This window comes from Penicillium odoratum, assembly GCF_028828045.1.
Source record: "Penicillium odoratum strain IBT 22623 chromosome Unknown utg000005l_segment0_segment0, whole genome shotgun sequence".
Classification (NCBI taxonomy): domain Eukaryota; kingdom Fungi; phylum Ascomycota; class Eurotiomycetes; order Eurotiales; family Aspergillaceae; genus Penicillium; species Penicillium odoratum.
Genome location: NW_026643147.1, coordinates 4984565 through 5009273, shown reverse-complemented (window position 1 = coordinate 5009273; position 24709 = coordinate 4984565). Strand labels below are relative to the sequence as shown.

Sequence of the window (24709 nt, the reverse complement as noted above, 5' to 3'; positions counted from 1 at the left end):
AACTCCACTGACCAGTTTCGGTAGTTGCTAAATTGCTGCCTTCGAGACATGGCCAAGTCGTTTATGCCACGTATTAGTATTGGCAGACGATTTCAACGGTTTCTCTGATCGTCGGGTAGCAAGTGCAGTTTTATGCTGGGTGTTGTTTTGGGTCTTGATCGTAGTCGTACGACCCTCTGTTTTCGGCCGAAAAACTGTACGTTCATCCCGCGTCTGTGAGAACAGATAAATATCATGTTCTCGGTAGGTCTCAAGAATAGGTTGATCTCCAATCATAATCCTTCCTTGCTTCATATCCCACCATCCTCCATGGTCCTCTATCCTGCCTAAGGAAACCAAATTGCAGTGAAAATCTGGAGAATAACGGCAGTTATACAGGTTAACCACACGCGGTCTGCCAGTTGTAGGATCCCTTCCGGTGAAGGTTGCTGTACCGACTCCAGCAATTGCGGTCCGATTGTCACCCGTACGGAGATACGAGGGGTCTTCCTTATACTCGGTAAATTTGGTCCGGTCGTTGCATACGTGTACGCTTGCTCCGGTATCCAATACCCATTGGTCTCGGTACTTGGTATCAACTTCAGTTGATAGGGCGACTGTGGCAAAGCCAACGTGGGCTAAATTTGCTGATCCAGACGGTTTTCCTGCCAAGTCAGGTGAGTTCTTGATCTGGTTTTCGGCCCAGACCTTCCACTCTGGTTCCTTTTTGAATGACTTCTTCAGCGCTTCGGAGGCCTTTCGTAGGCCCATCCACCCATCCGGTCGTTGGTCTTCATTCAACACCCAGCACCGGGTGACCGGGTGTTTCATGCCACAAGGGCAGTAGCTCCGGTCCTGAAATGGTCCAGTTTTCCCGTCTTTTCTTTCGGTTCTAGAGGTTTCAGCCTCTGCTTTACCCTGCCAGGTCGATGTGGCAAATGCTGCTTTGGATATAGAATTGGTATTCTTCTTGGTAGTCTCGGAATACGACATAGTATAGGAGGTACGGAAGGACTCAATCAGATCATTTATCTCGATTGTATTACTTCTTAGTACGATATCCTGGAACCGAGCTTCCCACCAGACCGGTAGGATGTCCTTTACAGCATGTAAAAACAGCTGCGGATGCTGCGCAGTGTCACTCTCCACTTTTAGGTTGACCGCTTCATCACGTATCAGCTCCCACTCTTCTAGCCAGGATAGTACGTTTTGACCCTTCTTTGGTGGTCGTACGCACCCTTCTGCCCAGCGTAGCAGGACTTCATTCTGGTGAGACTTTGTGTGTGAGAAGCGCTTCTTGAGAAAGCTAATCTTCTCGTACGGAGTCTCAAGATCATCCATGAGACGGTGTAGCTTAGTATCTGTTGACGCAGTGATCACGAACTCAACTGATTGTAGGCCGTTTTCCACCTTCTCATACCTTTTGAGCTCCTCTTTGTAATCGTCATGGTCGTAGCTATACTCCATCTGACGATCCTTAAACTCTTCCCTTAGGGTCTTGGCTACCTCTGTAGTTGCCCCTCGTGGGATATGTAACCGCGGTCGTGCGGGGGCCTGCGGCTCCTCCAGCACTTCCGGGGCTGGTTTCTCAGGATTGCAATAATCCCATACTTTCCTAGTCTTGGCAAACTGCTTCATCGCAGAGTACCAAGCTGGCCAATGAGAGCTGTTTTTCAGCTTCTCACCCTTCCATTGTGAGACAGATACCGTGGGGTCCATCCTTAGTTGGTTTCAAATGGCTTTCAATCCTTTCTCAATTGTCGTGTTCTTCGGAGGGGTTGACGCGGCAACTTTGTTGTCGTCGTCAGTGATCTCAGGGGTAAACAATCCTGTCGTCGCAAGTCGAGGAGAGCTTCTAGAACGTATATTCAATCAAAATATCACGGTAGGAGAGATAATCCGGGCTCATAACTCTCTGAACACGTAATCAGGGTCGAACAGCATGTACCAATGGTATGGGTCACGTCTGTGTACTTGTCTGGTATTCTCTAGTCTCCACCACAGCAATTTAACATGTGGTACGCTGACTAATAAAGTTGATTACATGATCCATTGTTCCGACAGAACTTTTCTCAGCAACAACGAACATGACCGAGTCTATCAAAGGGGACCCTATCATTACCAAATCAATTTATTCCTGATGACTACAGGAACTAATGGTGCTCGGCGCATAGCGTCGCTGATGCGTATGTCTCATTGCCCCAATTGCAGTTATCCCCACTGACCCATTCCAGGCCCATCAAGACTCGACTCTGCCGTGTGTCGAAGCTGTCAAGAGACATTGGGCCGTCGCAATTATGCCTCTGCTGCCACCGAATCTACATCTGCATCCTCCATTCCTTCTCCTTCCACATCTTCCGTGAACCCCGTCTACACCATCAACGCCGGCGTCGTTCTCTCCCGCCCTCCCCAGATCACCCGCGACCTGGAGCCCTTTGAGAAAGCATTCTATTTCTACCAGAAGCGTTTGAACGAGCGTCTCGCCCTCCCCTTTACCAAATACTTTTACTTCAAGCGCGGTACCCCACTAGACGAGGACTGGAAGAAGAAGATTCAAGAGCGCCTCACTCCTGCGCGCGATATCGGAAAGTACAACGCGTACGCCAATGATGCATGGAACGACGAGTTGCTTCTTGGTGCCAAGGAGTCAGAGCCCGAGCACCAGGTCGAGATGCTGTTGCAGGATGCCGAGTCGACCGCCAATGCGACTTCCCAGGATACCAGCAAGAAGGAAGAGATCCCGCGGCCACACTCGCGCGTGACCGAGGCCGACAAGAAGGGCGATTACAAGAGTCTGAACCGTCTGTTGTCCAGAACTTTGTACCTGCTGGTTCAGTCGAAGGAGGGATACTGGAAGTTCCCTAGCTCTCCGGTGGAAGTGGACGAGACTCTTCGTCAGGTGGGTTTTTGTCCTAGCTGTCTCAGGTTCTCTTTACTAATTTTTTTTACTAGGCCGCCGAACGTACCCTGGCCCAGTCTGCCGGTGTCAACATGAACACCTGGATGGTCGGCTTCCACCCCGCCGGTCACCACGTCTACAACAACCGCAAACCCCAGATTGATGAGGCTACCGGTGTCTCGTCCCACGGCGAGAAGACCTTCTTCATCAAGGCCCGTATCATGGCCGGTCAGGCCGACCTGTCTAACAGTTTGCAGAAGCTGAAGGACTTCAAGTGGGTGTCAAAGGACGAGCTCCCGCAGTTCGTGACGCAGAAATACTACAGCTCCGTCAAGAACATGCTCGCTGATCGTTAAGCTCTTTACTGGATCTGATTTCAGGGGAGCGTGTATTTGTCGGATGAAAAGTGAGACCGAGGATGGCTCAGAAACCAGCGATTTGTTTCTGGCATAAGCGTTATTGACGCACTGCATATACTTTCCCGCATGCCATGTATAACTAGATTTTTTCCTTTCTGTCAATCGAACTCATTTGAAAAGATTTCTTAGGTCACTTTATAAGTAAGACTCAAGCCGACGCATGAACCGCAAAGGCCATCCAGACCAACCAGACCGTCAACTCCAGGATCAGGATCTATGGATGAGAGACTTGGAATGATCCATATTTACATACATTGTAGGTGACGGTTATACCATGGAGTCATCTTCAAGATGAGTTAATAGACAAGGTCATTCATCGACGATTAGGTATTATAGGGTATATGATAACAGCATCTAAACATCACAATAGTGGGCGAATGAGATTTCTCCCAGCAAATGGAACAGTCTCATTGACAGCCCAATCCCCCATTAGTCATACCGTTCCATCCATTCTGTTCTCATAATCTCGAGACAGGTTTGGCTTGATAGTACGACTGTTGCGCATTCTGCTCATGAGGCTGCTCCGTCTGAAACACCTGAGTCTCGTAAGGATATTGCGCGGGACGGTATTGCGTCGGGGGGTATTGAGCCGGAGGGTAGTGCACCGAGGTTGAAAGCGGCGCCGAAATCTGACCCCCAGCGAGCTTAAACCAGTTCATAAGACAAAGAAGAACACCAGTGAAGATACCAATAACAAACACGAACGCGAAAACCGACGTGATAACTCCAAGATACTCCGGTTCGTCGATATAGGCATACGTGGATGGCATCAGATAGTAGCGAATGGTGACAACACCAAGCATCAAGCTATAGCCGAACCAGGATAGACTACCGAGAAGTAGAGCGAAGAGAGGCGTCTACGGAGACATCATTAGTATTCCTGGCCTGGTCTGGTTTGATTCGATGCGAAAGTATGTGTGTGGAAGCTTACCCGTGAACCAAATCGGTGCTTTCCCTTAACAGCCACGAACACCGTCCAAGCAAAGATCTCAAATGCCACAATGAAGTAGATTAGGCAGCGGACGCCATAGAGCTTGCGCCAATCATTGTAGAATGACAAAGTGAGGGTATCCTCGACGATTTCGTACTCGAATACGACGTAGACGGCAAATTCGGCTAGGGAAAGGATGGCGAGGATGCTTACCACGATCCAGTGGATCACTCGTAGAGGTGCGTATGGTTTCCCGGAATCGGTAAGTCGGTCCAACAGTTCGTGGATGATTTGATAGAAGACCAGGAACAATATACAGCTGAAGATCACCTCGAAGAGGTCTTCAAGTATGAAGTCGATTACGTAGTACTGTTTGACGACGGCGGAGGCAAGGACCAGGATTTCGTAGATTATGTCTGTAAGTTGAGTGCTGGGGATGGTAATAATTAGTGTTAGTATAAATGTAAATGATCAACTTTGAATGTTATGGTTTAGAGACATACACCATCCACATCACAAGTGCGGCGATGACACCCTTGAGGATTTGGTTGGAAGGTCGGATAGCGCATGCCCAGACGAGAAAACTAGTCAGGGCGAGAAAGGTAAGGCAGTCAAAGGCAAAGTTGGAGAAAAAGAGTTTTTGGTAGGATTGTGGAAAGTGTTTGTAGGTTAATTCGGTTGTTTCATCCCAGGCATTCTCATAGCTGTATCCATATCTGCTGTATAGAGCCATTTTGGAAGACTGGGAGGGATCAAGAAAACCCACATGGTGCCGACCATGTTTCGGGGATTTCAAGGGTCTTTGACTCAGTCCCAAGAGGCTCTTGAGCCCTCTCGAATCCCTGGAATCACACTGGGCGTCAACACACGAGATGCTGCGGGCGGATGTCGACTCTTAATTGGTCAAGAATACGGGGTTAGCGTGTATTCCCCTTTTTCTTGGCTTGAATTTCGGAACTTTGTTATTTTTAGCTTACTCTACTGTAGAAAGTACGGGGTATTTTGAAAAGAAGTATTAAGAAAGACCGGAATAAGTGGAGCGTATATATTGGGCGTATTTAATGGGTGTCAATATTATAAAATGGAATCCAAGGATAAAATAATGTAATAAAATAAAGAAAGTATGACTCGAATAAGCGGCACAGTTGGCAAGTTATGCCAGGATAGGAAACTATAATTAGACCGACTCTGACTCTCCAACATTTTGATATGGGGATCGATCGGCCTTTTATGTGATGAAATGGTCGGTCAGTCCGTCCTGGAATATGATCCAAGTCCATTCCGTTTGCAGCCTCTTGCAGGAGAGTCAAACTGTGGCTGAGTCGCACCCGCCACCTTTAACAGCTGAAATGAATCTCTCAAGGAACATCCTAGAGCTATTCTCAGCTTGAGCATGTGTTCGTGCTTGTTGAACATATCCGAAAGTATAATGACCGACTGGTTCGATCCATTCTTCAGCTCCTTCCCTTCTCTCCACAATGTGATCACCAAGGTGCGCCACTTGTAAACTGGCCTGGTGGAATCACTGAAGGCGATCCAAGGGATGCAAAGGTGGACGCAGTTCCAGTGTCCTGGGACGGGTTATCTCCCTAGATTATATGCATTTGGGGTTTGGGGTTTGGGATTTGGGATTTGTGATTTGGGACTTGTGACTTGGCTGATCCCCTGAGTCGCGTTTCCAGGGGGGGCAAAAAACGAAATTTATAAATTCATAAATCCTTTCTTTCCTTTAATTCTCTCTTTTCAAACTCCCTAGTAGAGAGGAATTTTGCTTTGTTGCACGTTGTTTTTCTCGTCTTTCTCAACTTGTCGTACTCCCTCTCGCAACCCGCATTCAATCCGCATTCGGCATCCGCAGAATCCGCTCTTTCTCGTATCCTCCATTTCCCCAAAACTATTAATTCATTTTCCATTTTCATTTCATTTTGCGTTTTTTCTACTCGATCTGGCCGACCGTTAGATCATGAAACTGATTCAAATGCTGTGACCCAATCTATCCCACGACCTTCCGCCTATCCGTTCACAGAGTACAGATCCAACAACATCGTGCAATTGGATTTTGTCCTCCCAACAATCCCATTGACCCAAGGCACACCTGGAAACATCTGAAAGTCATTGCCAACATTCCTCAATCAATCATCAGGGAAAAAGACAAAACATCCGACACTTACCCCAACAACACACCCGGGTCTTAAGCTTCCGGGCACACCCACGGAACAAGAACTATACACAAAATGCCTCCAGATGGCACGTCATTCACGGCCCTCAACCTTCCACCATCATTCACCCTACCCCAATGCATGGAATACTTCACACTGACAGCCGGCCCAAACACCGATCTATGGCGCAAGCCACCAAACGGCGAAACATCAACCGCCCCAATAGTCTTCACATCACTACGCCACCCATTCGTCGTAGCCGAAGTCACCGTGACCGCAGACTGGGAAATGGAATGGGACCAAGGCGGCCTAGTCATCTTCGCCGGTTCCGCTCCACAGTCATTCTCCTCAGATACAGCGGCCTTAGCCAGCACCACCACCCGCCGCGCCATCGCCCCTCAAATCCAACCACCCTGTAAATGGGTCAAGGCCGGTATGGAGTTCTCATCCGGGACGGTCAATGCGTCTTCTGTAAGCGCGACGGCCGACGGGGCGGATTGGTGCGTTTCACCACTACTTCATTCGGCGGGTCCTGCGCCTAGTTCGTTGCGTATCAAGATGGAGCGTGTTGGGCATGCACTGTGGATCTGGTATCAGGTGCCGTCCCTTTCACCGTATGCTTTGTCGCCTGGTGCGGTGGGGAGTACGTGGAAGAAATTGAGGGAGGTAACGTGGTTTTTCTATGGGGTTGAGGATAAGTTCGTTCATGTGGGGGTTTATGCGAGTCGGCCGATGAGTATTGGGAGGGGGGAGACTATGTGGGATGCTATGCGAATGCCTGTTAGTTCGTCTGGGACGCCGGATGGGTTATTTGTGGAGTTTGAAGATCTGGAAATCTTCTAGTCTGGATACCATTGCTTTCTCTTTCTTTCTGTTCATATTTCGTTGTCCCTTAATCCCTTGATACCTTTGCCCCTGCGGTTCAGCAAGCGAGTCTGGCATGTCGCATGATTGGAGTCGATTTTGTCTATGTGACTGGTTCATTTCTTGATTGAGTTTCTTGTGATACACTTTTTATATAATCTTTTGGAATATCAAGAATGTGACGTGGTAGAATTTATGGGAAATGCCTTGAAGTAGGCTCACTGTTTCCCGAGACGTTGTTTCCCAAAGTTTTAGTAGGTATTCACGTACTTTTTCGATGAAAATGCTATTAGAATGTAGTGGTTAAACAAAACTGGGCTTCCGAATGAGCTTTGACATACACTGCCTCTACGTTTGTCCGGGTATTGTGAAGAAATTTTAATAGAGAAATCCGCATGGAGTCGTGTAGTATGGGGGTCAGGTGACCCCTTCCGTTTGCTTCAGCGCGCGCGTGTCTAGATATTTCTCTCCCTCTCTTTGTCTTCTCAGTACCTCTATTTCTCTTGAAATACAGAGCTTCGTTATTTTTCCTATTTCCCAGCTACGATCTTCCTCTGGCAGACAGCAGGATCCAGCTGTTGACACTGTGGTGTCGACTTTTTTGTCAAATCCGATTCATTGATATTATTAGCAGCGAAGTTTTATCTCTTTCCCGGTTGTCTGTTCAATATGCACAGGCTACCAGGTGTGCCTCTATGATGAAGTCTGATCTCTGGGTTCAGTATTCATCGAGCCCGAGGTGAATTTGTTCCTGCTTTTACACACCTCTTTTGTTTCATTTTCCCTTTACATATGGTCGAGGAATTAGTCATGCCGCAGCTGGAGAGTGTGGTAAAGGAAAGGTGATCTTCGGGTATGAAACCTATGATTTGGGACCTTAAAGAGATGACAGAATCTGCCGAAGTTCTTAATCCAGTGTTGAATCTGGCCATCTAGGTCACACAGCTCGGACGTTGTACTTGTTATCAGAGTTTATGGTCACATGACCATCTTTGCTTGCATGACTGTTTGCTCCTACTACTATTAGGCTCAAGCAACTTAATAGAGAGTTCTCGCGTAACCGGTGGGTGTCGTTGTGCGCATCCATGGATGTTCCGACTATGTACTTGACACAAATACATATATATGAACGTGTGATCTTACGTACCTAGGTACATAAGAAATTCCAGGGTTGATGTCCAGAGGAGTTCCAAGGTTCATTGTTGGTTTGCTTTGTTGAGTACAGAAATATATGTATCGACATATCGTACCCGCCCCACACAGCTCTAGCCGCTTTGGATGGAACTCTGCCACATCTGTTGTTTCCATATGCTACATGGAAATTGATCAACCCACACATAGCTACGTATGCATGTGCTCAGTCTGGCAAATCGCCAGAGGAAGAATTCGAGTACCTAGGTAAAACCACATAAACTCAACACTGAACTGTTTTACGGCAAACCACGGGCAGGATTAATCGCCACGCGACGGCCACCACATGCCCAAAGGTTAACATCCTACGCATCGCCACCACTTAGCCGCTGATATTCTCACCTGCTACTAATCTAACTTTGCTTTCTACAGCCATTAACTTAATTGATATTTCCACCCTTTCACTGAAATGAGATCGTTGATGTCACTGGATGAGTCAGCCGGGCGATGCGGGAAGATGTTTCCCGAGATCCCGGCGCTAGTGCGAGTTTTGCGTTGGGGACTGGGGAGACCTCAAGCTCAGGACAGGAGCCCAACACAAGGTGGAAAGCATCGGAAGTGGGTTCAATAGATTGATTCGGGTGAATAGAATACACTGGCAAAGCATTGGCTACCAATTGGTTATGGTTGTGGAATGGTGATTGAATCTTGACACGTAGCACCTGGACACCCCGGAAGCATCAAGTCGGCAGGAAGGGGTCTAGCCAGAGCTCTCAAAGGATAGCTGTTCAGCGTGGAGCTCGAAAAGAATGCAAAACTGGAATAAACAGTCGGATGTGCCACGAGGCTTAGTTGGAAGCTACAGGGGCGCGGAAGAGACGTAGAGGAAGGATTGCCAGAATCCGGAATTAATGGAACAAAGAATTTGATACGGCCGGAGGACTCAACACACAGAGTTTTGGTTTGGCTCGTTGGAAGTTGGGATGGGTGGGCCATATAGACTCTATATGTACAGAAAGAAATAGGTGTTGTAGATAACGCTGAAAAGTAGTACATGGTAATACATCACGACCAAATACCCTCCCCGGCGGACAAAGGAAAAAGGGGAACAACAAGCTCGGCAGGAAATTCTTTCAAGATATAACCGGCATCATGTGTATCCTTTTCCTCGTTCCTCAAGCCCTTCGATCAAACGCTTAGACGTACTTGCACATCATAGCAACCATCAGGTCGAACAGACCCATGGCCTCGACGAAAGCGAAACCCAGAATGGCGTAGGAGAAGAGCTGGCCACGGAGAGCAGGGTTGCGGGAGACACTCATGAGGAGAGCGGCGAAGACGAGACCGATACCGATACCGGCACCACCGAGACCGATGGCAGCGGAACCCATACCAATGTTCTTGGAGACCTCAACCATGGCGGTGGCGACCTCAGAGGAGTACTGGCGGCGGCCGGCGTTCTGGAAGGCGAGGCGGGCGTTGGCCTGGAGGAGAGTGGGCGAGGCGACGCGCTTGGGGGCCGAGAAGGTGGTGGCGGGAGCCTTCTGGGTGAAGGTGCGCTTGGTGGCAGCGTTGAGGTTGACGCGGGCAGCAGGGCGAGCGACCTTGGAGGACTGGGCCATGGCGGTAGCCAGGCGCTGGGTGAAGACACGGGAGGCCATTGTGATGATTTTGCGGGTTTTTTTCGAAGGAAAAAAGAGAGGAGTTGGGGATTGGTATATGGGGGGATGGACTCTTTTCAGGGAGAAAAAGCTGGGAAACTACGGAAGAAGGTCGGACCAGGACATAAATACTCTACGGCCAAATTTTCGCCCGTCCGCTTCCCAGTCGAGGCTAGTGCGTCTCTGTGACAAAAAAGCCCTACTCTGTGCGGACGTTCGGAGTATTTCACTCGCAAATCTGCTGTACGAGGAATGCTGGGGAGCTGTTTTACAGTTTCATACCATTCATACACTGTATTATTGGATTATTATGTCGGGTTCACTCGGAGTAAGGTTCCACTGGTCCCAAGTTTCCAACAATTTTCTTTTTTTCACTTCAAAAATACAACTCATTTACCTCCCCTGCATGAACCAATTTCAATAGGTTTCATATGTATCAATTGAGATAAACACATATACATTACTCCATATATGTTGGGGGCAGAGAGAAAGGGGGTTGGGAGAAAAAAAAGAATCTCATTTTCCTCTCCCTTCCCTGTGGTGGATCATCATGCTTCTAAGTGGATATTGATCCACAGGATCCACTAGCGCTGCACCAATCATAATATACTCGGGATCCATGAACCCAAGGTTTATGTTTCTGGATTTATTCCCGTCGCCCAAACCGGGCCGAGTCGGATTCCAGGTCCACCAACTATACATTCACTGGGCAACCGACCCACCTGAAAAGTCCACTTAGTCGGCTGAAAGGAGTCAAAAAGTGGACTCATTCACCTCCCTTTCGGAAACCCACACACCGAGTGGTCTATTTGGAAACATGTAATTTTGAAAATCCGGATCCGGGCATCCGATTGTCTTTTTGCTGTATTTTATTATGGTTTTTTTCCTTTGCTTTTCTGGATGCGGCCCATCGGAACATCATCTAGCATGAAACTTGCAGATGGGATCGAGGTGGCTTTTATACGCTGACTCTGGATAAGGGGAAAATCATAAATTTCCTGAAATTAATTCCAATTCAGAAAAAGAAAAAAACAAAGAAGAAAGCAAAATTACGAGTTGTTTGTTGTTCTCGCTTCCCTCGGCCTCCACTGGGATTCCCCGACCCGCCAGGACCCGATTATCATCCCCAAACAGGCCGGTTCACTCCAATATGGGAACCGCTAACATATAGAGCCCCCAACGTTGAACTGCGGAACCTCATCTTCCCATACATAATCCTTTATGGCGACCGGGTGGCTGTTATATCCTCCCCCTCACCTATCTACAGGGGTCCCGGAGGCTCTGCGAACTTCCGTGGGAAAATCTGATCCGGCTGCAGCTCGGCTGATCGCAGGCGCTGAGCTTGGCGGACCCACACAAGCTTGATCCAGGGTCATTCCGGGTATTAGTAGTTCGTCAACCCTTGCAGCTGCATACGAGATGAACACATCCATGAGTTTTGTTTTTTTTCCCACACCAATATGCTTGGAAACTGTGCTTTTCCTGGTGAATTTGAGGCTGTATATCAATGTAGCGTGATACATGATAGAGCGGGCGGCCTGTTCCAGGGGCTGGCTTCGGGTATTTTAGGGTAAGACGGGAACGCGTAATACCGGATACGATACCTCCATTCGACTCGTCGAGGCATCATGGATGACCCGCCGTGAGGTCATGGGAATGGAATTCCTTGGCAAGGACAGCTGGCATTCACTGATAACCGCTGCAGCGGTTCAAACTCTGTAGGGGGGTAAGACCGATCATCCCCGTTCGCCATTGACTGGGATAAGGTATCCTAAGTTATGTACTCCTTTGGATGGAAAAGATACATATGCTCACAGCGTATCTTCCGACGCCGGAGCTTATCCATTCCATCCCCTATCCAACGAAAGTTGGTGACGAAGAAATCCACCTGATGGGGCTGTGGATCTCTTGAGTCGCCCCGTCTTCGCAATACAGGGGGATGTATCAGCGTTGTTTCCAGGTACCAGTCTCGTTGAATTTCACAGAACAAGCCAGCGGCAGAACGGCACTGTTTCATGTAATTTCAACCCAGATAACCATGGAGTCGTGTTGGGACTGTTTCTTTGGAAACGAAGCTCAAGTCTTCGAGGAATGGAGCTTGCCTGATTAAGACAATTAATAACTTTAGGGTTGAGTTCGAGGGTACAGATCTGGTATGTTGGCACAGAGCTGCAAGACAGGACTGCATATAAATCCCTGTAGAAAAGACAGGGATGAACACTCTCAAATGCAGGGAATAATACATGCCTCGGGACATCTGGCGTTTGGGTTTCGTTCAGGGCGTGGGATCCGTCTCGGGCAGCTGCCGTGCCCTACTCCAAAGCCACAACGGGGAATGTGTCTCTCCATATAAGCAACGAACTAGTTCCGGTGAAGTAGCCACAACCCTGGAGTTTGAGCTTTCCCCAGATCTCTGCTTCTCGATCTGATCCACTATTTTAGACTCAACGGGCATAGCGTGTTTAAAAGGCTATTTTGAGTGTGAGCTTGCCTGTTCATTAAAATTTATCCTGATGATGCCTAAAGTTCGCTTAGATGTGGCAATGCTTAGGCTGTACCCGTTCAATTGACCCGTACAGAAAGCGGTTATTGTCATCCAATCTTGAGGGCACCAGATCTGCCATCTAACATTTGAATTTTGGGTATTCGCACAATGACGTTAATTTTGGTAATTTGTGCTTCAAACTCACCTAGTGCCTGTCTCTAATCCAGGACTCCACTAAATTTGATAGATCGGAGCTGGCTGGCATTATTCACAAACTTTGCATCTCGACTCCTTTCCAGTGTCGCTACTTGATTCTCAGTAGCGAAATTCCATAACAATTTCATCTAATCAGCGGATGTCCAGCTGATGGAATGGACACTGGTTGAGATCAGGAGATATCTGATCAACATCGAGTTCTTCAACTCCGCAGAGTTGCATAAACTTCGCTGAACCAATGCCCCACCCACGACCTCGAAGACTTGAAAACCAGTTCAAAGCAGGGGCATGCGCTCAAAATGCACCTTGAAACAAGCACTAAGATGGTTTCCCCAAAAACAGTCAAGGCAGACTTTACCCTGTAAATTTTAAACTATTCCTTCGCTCAAATTACGTCGCAGGGCCAGTGCGTCTGTATATCATAGATTCCTACGTCGGCGAGGCAGCACCGTGTTGTATAAGAGGAACAACCTTGGCGGCGGTATGATGGCTTGATAAATGTGGTTGATAAAATGTCAGATCATAATCTAGTCATAGTTATCGTAAATATAGCATGACTGACAGACCATTCTTGAGTCTGATGTCTTGGACGCTTTCGAGGGCTTATAGCGTTTAGAAAAAATTAAGCCCCCGCCAGCCAATTGAAATTCACAAAATGATCATGAGCTCCAAAAATCGATGCGGGGAAGAGGGGCACACCGAGCGGATGCCAAGTATCAGCCCTGCATTTCCATGACACAAGAACGGTATAGCTTCGAAGAAGGTAAGACATCTATCACTCCTGCAACCTTTAACCTTAAATACAAACCAAGAGAATCATCCAACAGGTCTATGAGCAAATTTTCCCGCCCCATTCAATTCGACATTATCGCAAACCCCGCAGGACCACAGAGATTGAAATAAGCTTACAAACACTCACGGACACATCCCGTCATTCAAGCCCCCCGCCTCAGACTCATGATCTTAGAAGCCCGCACCGAATCAAAAATGATCATCATTCATCGCACACGCATGCATATACGACAGCCTATCCTCGCGCCTCGTCAAAAAGCCGGCTTCCCATCATAAGAAGTACTAGTGCTGGATAAGTCTTACATGCATGGGTTGGTGTCGGGATCTAACTTTTTGTGGCGTTAAAGAAAATATAAGATTAACTGAGCAGCTTCAAGCGGGATGATGAGTCTTCAGTTGGCAGTAAATCGAGCCAGTCAAAGTTATTGTTGACTGCACCACGAGCTGATGCTTTGTAGAAAGATAAAGCCAGTGGGAGCTCATGGATGGAGTCGACACCGCGAGGCTGGAATACAAATTTCTTGAAGATTCGGAAAATTAACTGAATAAATCGAGTAGAAGTAGCATTCCAGGTCAATACAACTTGCACACAAGCTGGTGAGATGATTGGTTAAATGAACCGGATAATATTTCCGTGGCTTTACAATCTAGATCGCGCCCTGTGGTTGACAACAGGAAGACCAGAAGATTCCCAGCGATAAGACACAATAAGTAAAAAATAAACCCACTAGATAAAAACTCAGCGTTCATTATCTGCATCTCCATATTCTCTATTGAAAATTAATTTCTTCTTAATCTGTCATCGCAATGGGAAGCGCCGCCCCCATAAGCCCGGCATATGTTTTTCGAACCCATCGCCCAGGAGACATGGGATGGATCATCCACCGACATGGAGTGTTGTACAACCAAGAGTTCGGCTGGGGTGAGCGCTTCGAGGGTGTTGTCGCAGGCATCGCTGGGGACTTCCTCAAAAACTTCGACCCCCAATCAGAACGCTGCTGGATCGCTGAACAAGATGGCAAATTCCTCGGATGCATCATGCTTGTGAAAGATTTGTCTGCCGCCAAAAACGCAGCGAAAATTCGTCTGTTTCTGGTTGAACCCAGTGCGCGCGGGCTAGGACTCGGTCGTGCGCTGGTACGACAATGTACGCAGTTTGCCCGGGAAGTTGGGTACTCTCATATCGGGTTGTGGACTCAGAGTGAATTGGTCTCGGCACGGCATATTTATGGAAGTGAGGGATTTGTGCACCTTGCGTCGGAAGAGCATGCGTCGTTCGGAATCAAGATGGTCGGGGAGCTTTGGGAGTTGCAACTATAGGATTGATGGTTGGTCAGTTCTGATCAGCGGAACTCGTTGGGCTGGGATTGGGATATAATGCCTAAGGAGCTCCGGTTAGTTGAAAAATGTACCAGGATATCCTAGACATCTGTTTTTGGGTGAAGAGACCTGGCGTCTTTCATCAACCGCGACTCTTGGACAGAGGGATATCACGGGAAGTGGTGGAGCATGAAGTACTGAAATTGAACCTGATAATTAGATTGGTCTGAATACTTAAGCAAGAATTTGTGCTCCGGTCATTGATCCTATCTCCTCTTATGTCGTCGTCCTTTTCGTCTAAATGAAGGATGCAAAGTAGAAATGTCATAATGCGGTCGGTTTGGTCATGTGTTGAATCGTCCGAATTGGGAAGTCAGGGGACCAGAGCTTGAGAACAGTAACTAGCCATCTTTGCAACTTGATCTCCCTCTTCAATTAGCGAACCGAGCACCGTGAGGGAAATTCAACTTTTTGGACATTCACTGAGCCAGCCATATCATGCCCCGTCACTTGTCAACTCGAACAGGGAGAACTCTTTGTTTGGATCATTAGAGATTCACTGTCAACATGTTAAGTTCTATCACTCGTCGACCCCGGACTGGGGCACTTGTATCTTTGGATCTTGAAAAAGGTGATGGAGGGCAGTCAACCCAAGTGAATTGCCTTCTTCGCACAATCATTATTCTCCTTCACTGTCAGCTCCATACGAATTCTCCACTCTCCATTAGTCTGTAAATTGAGGGCTCGATACGCCCTCATTCAATTCAATGAAGATGAACCTGCATGATTCTCTTGAATTGACTTTACCAAGAAGCTTCCACTACTCGACAAGGTCAATCTTTCTCCTCAAACATTTCTTTATTTTCTTTCCCCGTCGTCAAGCGCAGCTGGACCGTGCTATACTCCGTTCTTGTTCAATCACTTAAACTTGACCTCGAAGTCAAACTTCCATTCACACCACTTCTTCTCTTTCCTTCCCATTGAACACAGCTGGACTGTGCTATATTTCGCTCTCTTTTAATCATTGGACCTCGACTGCGGCCATTCACCGTTACTTTTCCTCTGGTCGAGCACAGCTGGCTGTGCTAAATTCCATTCACGCTTAAGTCACCACAAGTTCAAATGACGAAAATGGATCACTGGAGCATCCCAGTGCCATTTTACCCCGGTCCTGGGGTGGCCAGTCCATCTATTTATGCCCCAGATCCGACTACCCTGGCACTTCAATATGCCAAAGTACCACCGCCCATGACTGTCCTCAATGCAGTCTCGCATGCCCGTGAAAAAGAGGCAATATGGAAATCTAAAGCTGCGGATCGAGAGAAGAAGCAGTATCGCCCTCGAAACCAGAGATCAAATCTCTTAGAAGCAATGAAAGAGATGCTGTTCCAACAAGACTTCTGGGAATGGATCAATACAGACAAGATTGAGGGCTACTATACCATATTCAAGTTTCCCGAATATCAACCTCCAGAATCACTCGAAGAGGCCGGATTCAGCCGACGATTCCCACAGACCAACTACCCTGAATCATTCTGGGCATTGGTCAATGACCTTTGGGCTGTTCAGCAAATCCTGAACGACATCATTGACCGTCTCCAGGTCTGCGTGGACCTACAGACTGATGCGGGAGAATTTCCACACCACCGCTTGAAGACCCTTCAAGATGACTACAAGAAACTGCTCAGCATGATTGAAGGTAACATTTCTGGAGAACAGAATGGCTCACTTGCTTATCCCGAAATCGATACTTCTTCTTTCACTATGTGGAGTCTTTTCGAGAATGTCATGGCAGGACAAATGTCAGCTCGTAAAAACATTCAAGAAATGCAAAAAAGCCGTGTCTCCCGAGACAGTACGCTTCGGATCCTGAAGCAACAACTGCCACTCCGAGGGAATGCTCCTCTGCGTCAGCATTTTGAGGCAGAGGCCAACAAGTTCCATGACGACGCCAGTGTCAAGGCTTACAAGTTGTTCAAGCTCCATCATTTGCATACTAATCAGTTCGAGAAGCTGGATGAGCATTTGCAGAACAACATGCGTTGCACTCCAGCTGCTGGTCAGTTGTTCGAGGAGAATGTCATGACTTTGCCTGATGATCCGATTTTCTACGGGTTTGCGATGGATCCGGCTGTGGAACAACAGCTAGAATTAATGGAAATGGACTGGCACAACACGGACTGCACTCCTGATGTTGTTACACTTTTCGATGAGATTCCACCTCTTTACGAGGATTCGATCTGTTATGGGTATGGGTTTGCAATGGACTAGGGGAGGTTGGAATTTTATCTATGGCTCATTCTACGAATCTACAAAGTGCTTACATGATCAATCAAATGCGATTGTTTTTATCCGGACCTCCTTTTTCTATATTATCTTCCTTGGGACAAGACGGCATTCGGTGGAGTGACGACTTGATATATGAAACTATTTTTGCCTCGAAATACCTAGGTAATCAACGCGCTCTTGAACTGGTCTCAAGGATGAAAAAACACAGATACTACATACTACATACTCCAAGCTTTAGGGAAACATCGGCGTACGAGGCATACAAGATGGCATCTGAGAAATCGAGAATTCCCGTAGTTTTGGTCTGAAGAATTTCTCTACTATCTCATCGTACTCCGAGATAATTGCATGAGTGATCCCTTGCGACGTCGGATGAGACACAAGGCGGAAAAATGCATGTCGCCGCACGTGGCAATGAGGCTCTGTGAACTTTGTTCTGACTCGATCGACTCCTAAGTAGCTCTGCAGTGGACTCGAATTAGGGAGTACATTTGGTAGCGATGATAGGATGGGTAGAATTAATCCAGGCGGGGTGTAAATGCTATGCACGTGATCTTGGGGGATAAGCAGCCCTATTGTATGTACGTCTCACATGACTTTGTAAACGTCATCTTTTGAAAGGCTCAATGACGAAGGCACTGGCAATGCCGACATTTCAGGTATAAGAGCATATACCAACCAATAGATCAAACCTTGAGATTGATATTTGTATCTAATTGCTGCCGAGGCATAACAAGATCTTGCCTCGAAAGTCAAAGCCATGCAGGTGGAGCCATGCGCCAAGTTAGACATCTGCACGTTCAGGCGCCGATCGGCAAGGAGGACTTGGTAGATCTCCTGTAATTGAACAGCAACGAACGGTGAGAAGATCCCCAGGGAACATAATCTTACAGCACGTTCATCACGGAAGTACGCGGGATTTTTTCGGATGAACCGGGAGTTGGATGGAGACAATAAAAACGAGCACGGAGTCCGAGATGGTCCGTGTTAGCTGCACGCAATTGTAAACAAAGGCTTTCGGACTTAGTAAGATTTAGAAATATCGCGTGACTTCTATTTCATTAAGTAGGTATGGAGTCTATATGTAACTAAATGAAAGAATGGGTCTATAAAGGGGACTAAAAAGAAAGGATTAAAAGTGTGTCATGCCATGTGAACCAAATCCCGGTCCCATGGATCAATTTAGGTTGAACCTTGGGACTTCATGTTGACCCTGAAAGAACTACGTTGAACTATATAGCCCCTTATGCCGAAAATAAATTTGATAAAATTTTTACTAACTTACTTGAACTTCCATGAGGGTCGATCATCTCGTCATATGAGTCAAAAGCAGTTGACAGGTGGAGAGGCAGAACCTCGGGGGCCATCGAACCCTATTGGTCAACCTTTATCAGTCTAAAATGGGTCCTGCACTCCACTAGCGCCTCCACTAGACTTTTTTTTTTTCTTCGCATGAGCTCTGGGTAAACCCCCCCCCCTGGTTAGAAAAAACGCGATGCTAAAGAGGGGTAAATATTGTAGATACTGAATGTCGTACACAATATGACGATCAATCAATGCTCCTGAACTAGTACCACCCGCTTCTTCACTCTAAAAAACCAATAGAACCTCGGCAGCTTCACCGCATATTGGGTCTCTAGTGGGGATCGACCAGCGGCCCAAGAAAAAAGAGAAGCAGTTATTGGGCATAATATGACCTGGTGGTGTCCGCTTATCCAGAAATGAACTTAGTATGAGTTGGTCACTGTGCCAACTATGCTAGATGATCCACCGGTAATTTTCTTGGGATTTTGGTAAAGGTCAATGCAGGTTGTACAGTTGTTTGGGCATCGGGGACAAAAAAGGATTTTTATTGGCCTAAGCTTCCTCCCCCTCTTACTTTTTCTTTCTTCTCCTAATCAGTCAAATTTTGTCTACCCTATCACCATCATCCTATACCTCTCTTCCCATCGTGCTCTGTGAGCTGTGTGGGCTGTACAGCTAATTGCTTGGATCCTGCGTTACTCTGCTTTTTTTGCTGGCCAAATTGCGAATCCTGCCTTTGTCGATAATACCCCCGCACCTTTCACGACATTTAACGATTTTTAACGACCTACAACCATGGCGACCGCCGCTATTCATAATGGTAAGTGGAATGATGAAGTGTTTGGTTTTGGAGATGATGGAGCTGACGAGCCTCTAGTCTCGGATGAGACCCTCAAGGACCCCGTGGTAATCGTGGATGAGAAATCCACCCAACCCGATGTGACCGAATCGACCGAAGCGGAGACTGGCTCGGGAGAGAAGGCCAAGAAGAAGAAGAACAAAAAGAAGAACAAGAAGAAGAACAAGTCTATTTCTGAACCGGCTGCTGGAGAGGAGACTGCGGATGCTCCCGAGCCGGAGGCCACAGAAGAGCCTGTTGAGGCGACACAAAACGGAACAGAGGCCACAGAAGAGACTGAGACAGTTGAGACCCCCGCTACTAATGGGGAGACTACTGTTGAGGTCCCCACCACTGAATCTACTGAGTCTGAAGCTCCCAAGGCTGAAGAGACAACCACGGAGGTCACTAAGGACGAGCTTGAGGTCACAGAAGAATCCACCGTGGAGGCTGTGGAAGAATCAACACCTGCCGAGTCCGCGCCAGAGCCAGTTGCTGAGGCCGAAACCACCACCGAAGCCCCGGTTGTTGAAGAGACTCCCGAAGTCGCGAAGGAGGAGCCTGTCGCCGAGACTACAGAAGAAGCCATTGCTGAGCCTGCTGCGGACGAATCGACCCCCGCCGAGTCTGCTCTAGAGCCAGTGACCGAGGAGGCTCCTGAGGAGACTACCGCTGAGACCGTCGAGACCACCGAAGCTCCAGCTACCGAAGCCTCCGAAGAAGCACCCGCTGAGGAAATTGAAGCTCCTAAGGCTGAAGAGACCACTACTGAGGCCACACCGGATTCTATTACTGAGCCTGTTGTGGAGGAATCGATCCCCACCGAGTCTGCGCCAGAGACTGTGACCGAGGAGGCTATCGAGGAGACCGTCGAACCCGCTGCTGAGACCCCTGCTGCCGAAGCCGCTGAAGAGACGCCCAAGGCCGAGGAAGTCGAGGCTCCCAAGGTCGAAGAGACCACCGCAGAGGTCGCGGAGGAATCCGTTCCTGAGCCAGCTGTCGAAGCGGTCGAAACTGTTCCTGAGGTGAAGGAGGTCATTGCCGAGGAGCCTATCGCTGAAAGCGCCGCCGAGCCCACCGCCGAGGCCCCGGTTGCCGAAGCTTTGGAGGAAGCACCTAAGGCCGAGGAGACTGTTGCTGAGCCCGTTACCGAGCCCGTTGCTGAGCCCGTTGCTGAGCCTGTTGCCGAGCCCGTTGCTGAGGAGACTACCCCGGAGGTTGCCAAGGAGGAAGTTACTGAAGCTCCCATCGAGGTCACCGAAGAAGCTCCCAAGACCGAGGAAACAACCCCCGAGGTCCCTGATGTCGCCACTGAAGAGCCCGCTGCCGAAGCTCCCGTCGAATCCACCGAGGAGATCACCCCAGAGGTCACTAAGGAGGAGGTTAGTGAAGCTCCCGTCGAAGCCACCGAGGAAGCTCAAGTCGAGGAGACCGTTCCCGAGGTCGCAACAGAAGAGCCTGTCGTTGAATCCACACCCGTGGAAGATGTGAATGAGGTCTCCGCTGTAGAGCCTACTGAGGAAGTCTCTGAGCCGGCTATTGAAGAAACCGCTGCGGCCCCTGAAGAGAAGATCGAGGATGCTGTGGGGACTGAGGCTGAGCCCGTGGCTGAAGAGAAGGCTGTCGCTGCTGAGGAATCAGTTGTCGAGCCTGTTGCCACAGAAGAGCCCACCACAGAAGCCGCTGTCGAGGAGCCTATTACCGAGACAGTCGCTGAGACTGAGACCGCTGCTGAAGAGCCAATCGCTGAAGCCGCTGCCGAGGAGCCGGTTATCGAGGAGCCTATTACTTCCGAGGAGCCCGTTGTCCAAGCCGCTGTCGAGGAAACTGAGCCCATTGCCGAGAAGGCTGTTGATGTTGAGGCTGAGTCCGCTGTTGAAGAGCCCGTCCAGGTCGAGACAGCCGAGGAGACTAAGGAGGAGGTCATCGAAGAGCCTATCACCGAAACCGTCGAGACAGTTGCAGAGCCTATTGTCGAAGAGACCCCTGTTGAAGCAGCTCCTATTAAAGAAACCTCAGTAGAAGCTGCTGCTTCCGTTGAAACCACCGAGGAAGCTCAGCCTGAGGCTACCCCAGAGCCAGTCGCCGAGAAGGAGATCGATGCTGAGGTTCTTGCTGCTGACCCCGTCTCCGAAGAGGCTGCCCCTGTAGTTGAAGAGACTACCCAGGAGGCCGTTGTTGAAGCTCCCGTCGAAGAGACTGCCATTGAGGCTCCTGTTACAGAGACTTCCGTTGTCGAAGAGGCCGTGGCTGAAGAAGCTCCTGCTACTGAGGCTGCTGTCGCTGAGGAGGCTCCCGTTGTTGAGGAGACTCCCGCTGTCGAGGCTGTTGCTGCTGAGGAGACCCCTGCCGTTGAGGAGACTCTTGTTGAGGCTGCTGTTGTCGAGGAGACTCCCGCTATTGAGGAGAACCCGGTCGAGGCTGCTGTGACTGAGGAGACCCCTGTCGAGGCTGCTGTTGTCGAGGAGACTCCCGCTATTGAGGAGGCTCCTGTCGAGGCTGCTGTTGTCGAGGAGACTCCCGCTATCGAGGAGGCTCCTGTTGAGGCTGCCGTTGTTGAGGAGGCTCCTGTCGAGGCTGCTGTGACTGAGGAGGCTCCCGTCGTTGAGGAGACCCCTGTCGAGGCTGCTGTTGTCGAGGAGGCTGTGGCTGAAGAATCTCCTGCTACTGAGGCTCCTATCGCTGACGAAACTCCCGCTGTCGAGGAGACCCCTGTTGAGGTAGCCGTGGCTGAGGAAACTCCTGCTGTCGAGGCACCTGCTGTCGAGGAAACTCCAGCTGTTGAGGAGACCCCCGCTGTTGAGGAAACTCCCGCTGTCGAGGAAACTCCCGCTGTCGAGGAAACTCCCGCTGTCGAGGAAACTCCCGCTGTCGAGGAAACTCCCGCTGTCGAGGAGAACCCCGTCGAGGCTGCTGTTGTCGAGGAGACTCCCGCTATCGAGGAGGCTCCTGTTGAGGCTGCCGTTGTTGAGGAGGCTCCTGTCGAGGCTGCTGTGACTGAGGAGGCTCCCGTCGTTGAGGAGACCCCTGTCGAGGCTGCTGTTGTCGAGGAAACTCCTGCTGCTGAGGAGGCTCCTGTTGAGGCTGCTGTTGTCGAGGAGACTCCCGCTATTGAGGAGAACCCCGTCGAGGCTGCTGTGACTGAGGAGGCTCCCGTCGTTGAGGAGACCCCTGTCGAGGCTGCTGTTGTCGAGGAGACTCCCGCTATTGAGGAGGCTCCTGTTGAGGCTACCGTTGTTGAGGAGGCTCCTGTCGAGGCTGCTGTTGTCGAGGAGGCTGTGGCTGAAGAATCTCCTGCTACTGAGGCTCCTATCGCTGACGAAACTCCCGCTGTCGAGGAGACCCCTGTTGAGGTAGCCGTGGCTGAGGAAACTCCTGCTGTCGAGGAAACTCCCGCTGTCGAGGAAACTCCCGCTGTCGAGGAAACTCCCGCTGTCGAGGAAACTCCCGCTGTCGAGGAAACTCCCGCTGTCGAGGAGACCCCCGTTGAGGCTGTTGCTGTCGAGGAGACTCCCGCTATTGAGGAGACCCCCGCTGAGGCACCTGTTGTCGAGCAAGCTCCCGTTGCTAAGGAAATTCCTGCTGTTGTGGCTCCTACTGTTGAAGAGACTATCGTCGAGACCCCCGCTACTGAGGAGCCTGTAGTTGTAGAGAGTGCAAAGGAAGCTCCTATCGCCGAGGAAGCCCCTGTGGCCCCTATCGTCGAGGAAACTCCTGCTGTCGAGGAGACCCCTGCTGTCGAGGAGACCCCTGCTGTCGAGGAGACCCCTGCTGTCGAGGAGACCCCTGCTGTCGAGGAGACCCCTGCTGTCGAGGAGACCCCTGCTGTCGAGGAGACCCCTGCTGTCGAGGAGACCCCTGCTGTCGAGGAGACCCCTGCTGTCGAGGAGACCCCAGCTGTTGAGGAGACTCCCGCTGTTGAGGAGACTCCCGTTGTCGAGGAGGCTCCCGCTGTTGAGGAAACTCCTGCTGTCGAGGAGACCCCCGTCGAGGCTGCAGTGGCCGAGGAATCCCCTATTGCCGAGGCACCTCTTGTCGAGGCTCTCGCTGTCGAAGAAACTGTTGAAGAGATCCCCGCCGCTGATGAGCCTGTAGTCGAGGAGACCGCTAAGGAAGACCCCGTCGTTGAGGAGCCTGTCGTTGAAGAAGCTCACATCGCAGAGGAAACCCCTGCGGCCGAGGAGTCTGTCACGGAGGCAAAGGAATTCGCACCGCAACAATCTACTGATCCTGATGTCTACGGCGCATTGCTCGCTGGTCTTCGGCCCGGAAGCTCTTGGGCACCAAAGCCTGCTGCCGAAGAGTCTATGAGTAAGGAAGTTGAGACATCCCAGGATGAGCCCGTTGAGGAGACTGCCAAGGACAGTGACTTTACCGCCGAGGTTCTCGAAGCTGGTGTGGCCGCTGCCGCCGCCGCTGCAGGCATTGCCGCCGTCGCCGTGCACCATTCTCACGAACAGGAAGAGACTCAGACCGAGACGAAGGCTGAGCCTGAAGCACCTGCTGCAGAGCAGCCAGAAGACTGTAAGCCTTTGCTGTCGGCTCCTGCGCATAATGCGTCCGTCCCGTCCTTCGAAGCTGATTCGGTTCTCGCAGCACTTGTTGGCGATGGCGAAGCCCTTCTCCAGCAGCTTAACCAGCCCTCCAACGACCAATTGACCTCCGTCACTACCATCCAAGCACCACCTGCCCAGCGCCCCGTTGAGCCAGCCAAGGCAGTGCCCGAGAGTGAGCCCGTCGCCGAGTCGAGCCAGAAGGATGTCGCCCCTCAGCCTACCCCTGCGCCTGCACCTGCACCTGAACAACTCACCCCTCCGAACGCCGCTACCGATAACGGAGATGAAGATGCTCGTCCCACGAGCCAGAGTCGGTCAGTCGCCGCTCTTTCTATCAACAGTGCATCTGATAATTGGCTCAAGGCGCTCCTGCGCACGGTCTTCAAAAGCGTTGGACGCATGTTCCGTCCCTGGTCATGGGGCAAGCAATAGACAGCTTGCCCTTTGAATTGGCTTACCAAGGGAAAACGCTAGACCCCGCGGGAGTGTAGTCATTTGCATTCTTCCCCCTTGACGCCGTCACCCTTGGATATTGATATATCTTGGGTTCATTTAAAAGAAACGCGCGGTTCGGAGTCACAATACTGACGCTGATTCACCAGGTCCCTGTTCTTGATTGCCATTGCGGTGCCTATTGTTATCATCCTCTGGCGCTCATTTTAAAGAATGATCCTCCGTGAACCACGCGAATCAGCTCAAGTGGAAACATCCGACCCGCCGAAAAAAAAGTTGACAGATTGTTATGTACACGCTTGATTCCCCTGTATTTGATACCTGCGGCTTGTTCTTATTTACGATTTTCATATCCCCTCTCGGTTCTTGATTTTTTGATTTACTTTTTTCTCCCCTGCATTCCTGGGTTAAT

At 49.7% G+C, this 24709-nt stretch overlaps 8 protein-coding genes across 8 annotated transcripts; 5 read left to right on the top strand and 3 right to left on the bottom strand.

Annotated features, from left to right (window-relative positions):
- Positions 1-27: 27 nt before the first annotated feature.
- N7520_007422 (uncharacterized protein) lies at positions 28-1698 on the bottom strand (the record flags this gene model as incomplete). Its single annotated transcript, XM_057141356.1, has 1 exon — positions 28-1698. One exon carries the CDS (start codon positions 1696-1698, stop codon positions 28-30), a length of 1671 nt encoding a protein of 556 aa, XP_056995362.1.
- A 421-nt stretch (positions 1699-2119) lies between these two features.
- N7520_007421 (mitochondrial 54S ribosomal protein mL46) lies at positions 2120-3234 on the top strand (the record flags this gene model as incomplete). The annotated part of the gene is made up of 3 exons (XM_057141355.1): positions 2120-2165; positions 2214-2878; positions 2932-3234. The coding sequence occupies 3 exons, from the start codon at positions 2120-2122 to the stop codon at positions 3232-3234; spliced, it is 1014 nt and encodes a 337-aa protein (XP_056995361.1).
- A 521-nt stretch (positions 3235-3755) lies between these two features.
- N7520_007420 (uncharacterized protein) lies at positions 3756-4961 on the bottom strand (the record flags this gene model as incomplete). The annotated part of the gene is made up of 3 exons (XM_057141354.1): positions 3756-4154; positions 4229-4658; positions 4732-4961. 3 exons carry the CDS (start codon positions 4959-4961, stop codon positions 3756-3758), a joined length of 1059 nt encoding a protein of 352 aa, XP_056995360.1.
- Positions 4962-6462: 1501 nt separating this feature from the next.
- Positions 6463-7230, top strand: N7520_007419 (uncharacterized protein; the record flags this gene model as incomplete). The annotated part of the gene is made up of 1 exon (XM_057141353.1): positions 6463-7230. One exon carries the CDS (start codon positions 6463-6465, stop codon positions 7228-7230), a length of 768 nt encoding a protein of 255 aa, XP_056995359.1.
- Positions 7231-9578: 2348 nt separating this feature from the next.
- N7520_007418 (ATP synthase subunit C family protein) lies at positions 9579-10043 on the bottom strand (the record flags this gene model as incomplete). The annotated part of the gene is made up of 1 exon (XM_057141352.1): positions 9579-10043. One exon carries the CDS (start codon positions 10041-10043, stop codon positions 9579-9581), a length of 465 nt encoding a protein of 154 aa, XP_056995358.1.
- Positions 10044-14343: 4300 nt separating this feature from the next.
- N7520_007417 (GNAT family N-acetyltransferase) lies at positions 14344-14856 on the top strand (the record flags this gene model as incomplete). The annotated part of the gene is made up of 1 exon (XM_057141351.1): positions 14344-14856. The coding sequence occupies one exon, from the start codon at positions 14344-14346 to the stop codon at positions 14854-14856; it is 513 nt and encodes a 170-aa protein (XP_056995357.1).
- Positions 14857-15978: 1122 nt separating this feature from the next.
- On the top strand, positions 15979-17127 carry N7520_007416 (uncharacterized protein; the record flags this gene model as incomplete). The annotated part of the gene is made up of 1 exon (XM_057141350.1): positions 15979-17127. The coding sequence occupies one exon, from the start codon at positions 15979-15981 to the stop codon at positions 17125-17127; it is 1149 nt and encodes a 382-aa protein (XP_056995356.1).
- Positions 17128-19245: 2118 nt separating this feature from the next.
- Positions 19246-24276, top strand: N7520_007415 (PT repeat family protein; the record flags this gene model as incomplete). Its single annotated transcript, XM_057141349.1, has 1 exon — positions 19246-24276. One exon carries the CDS (start codon positions 19246-19248, stop codon positions 24274-24276), a length of 5031 nt encoding a protein of 1676 aa, XP_056995355.1.
- Between the last annotated feature and the right edge of the window lie 433 nt (positions 24277-24709).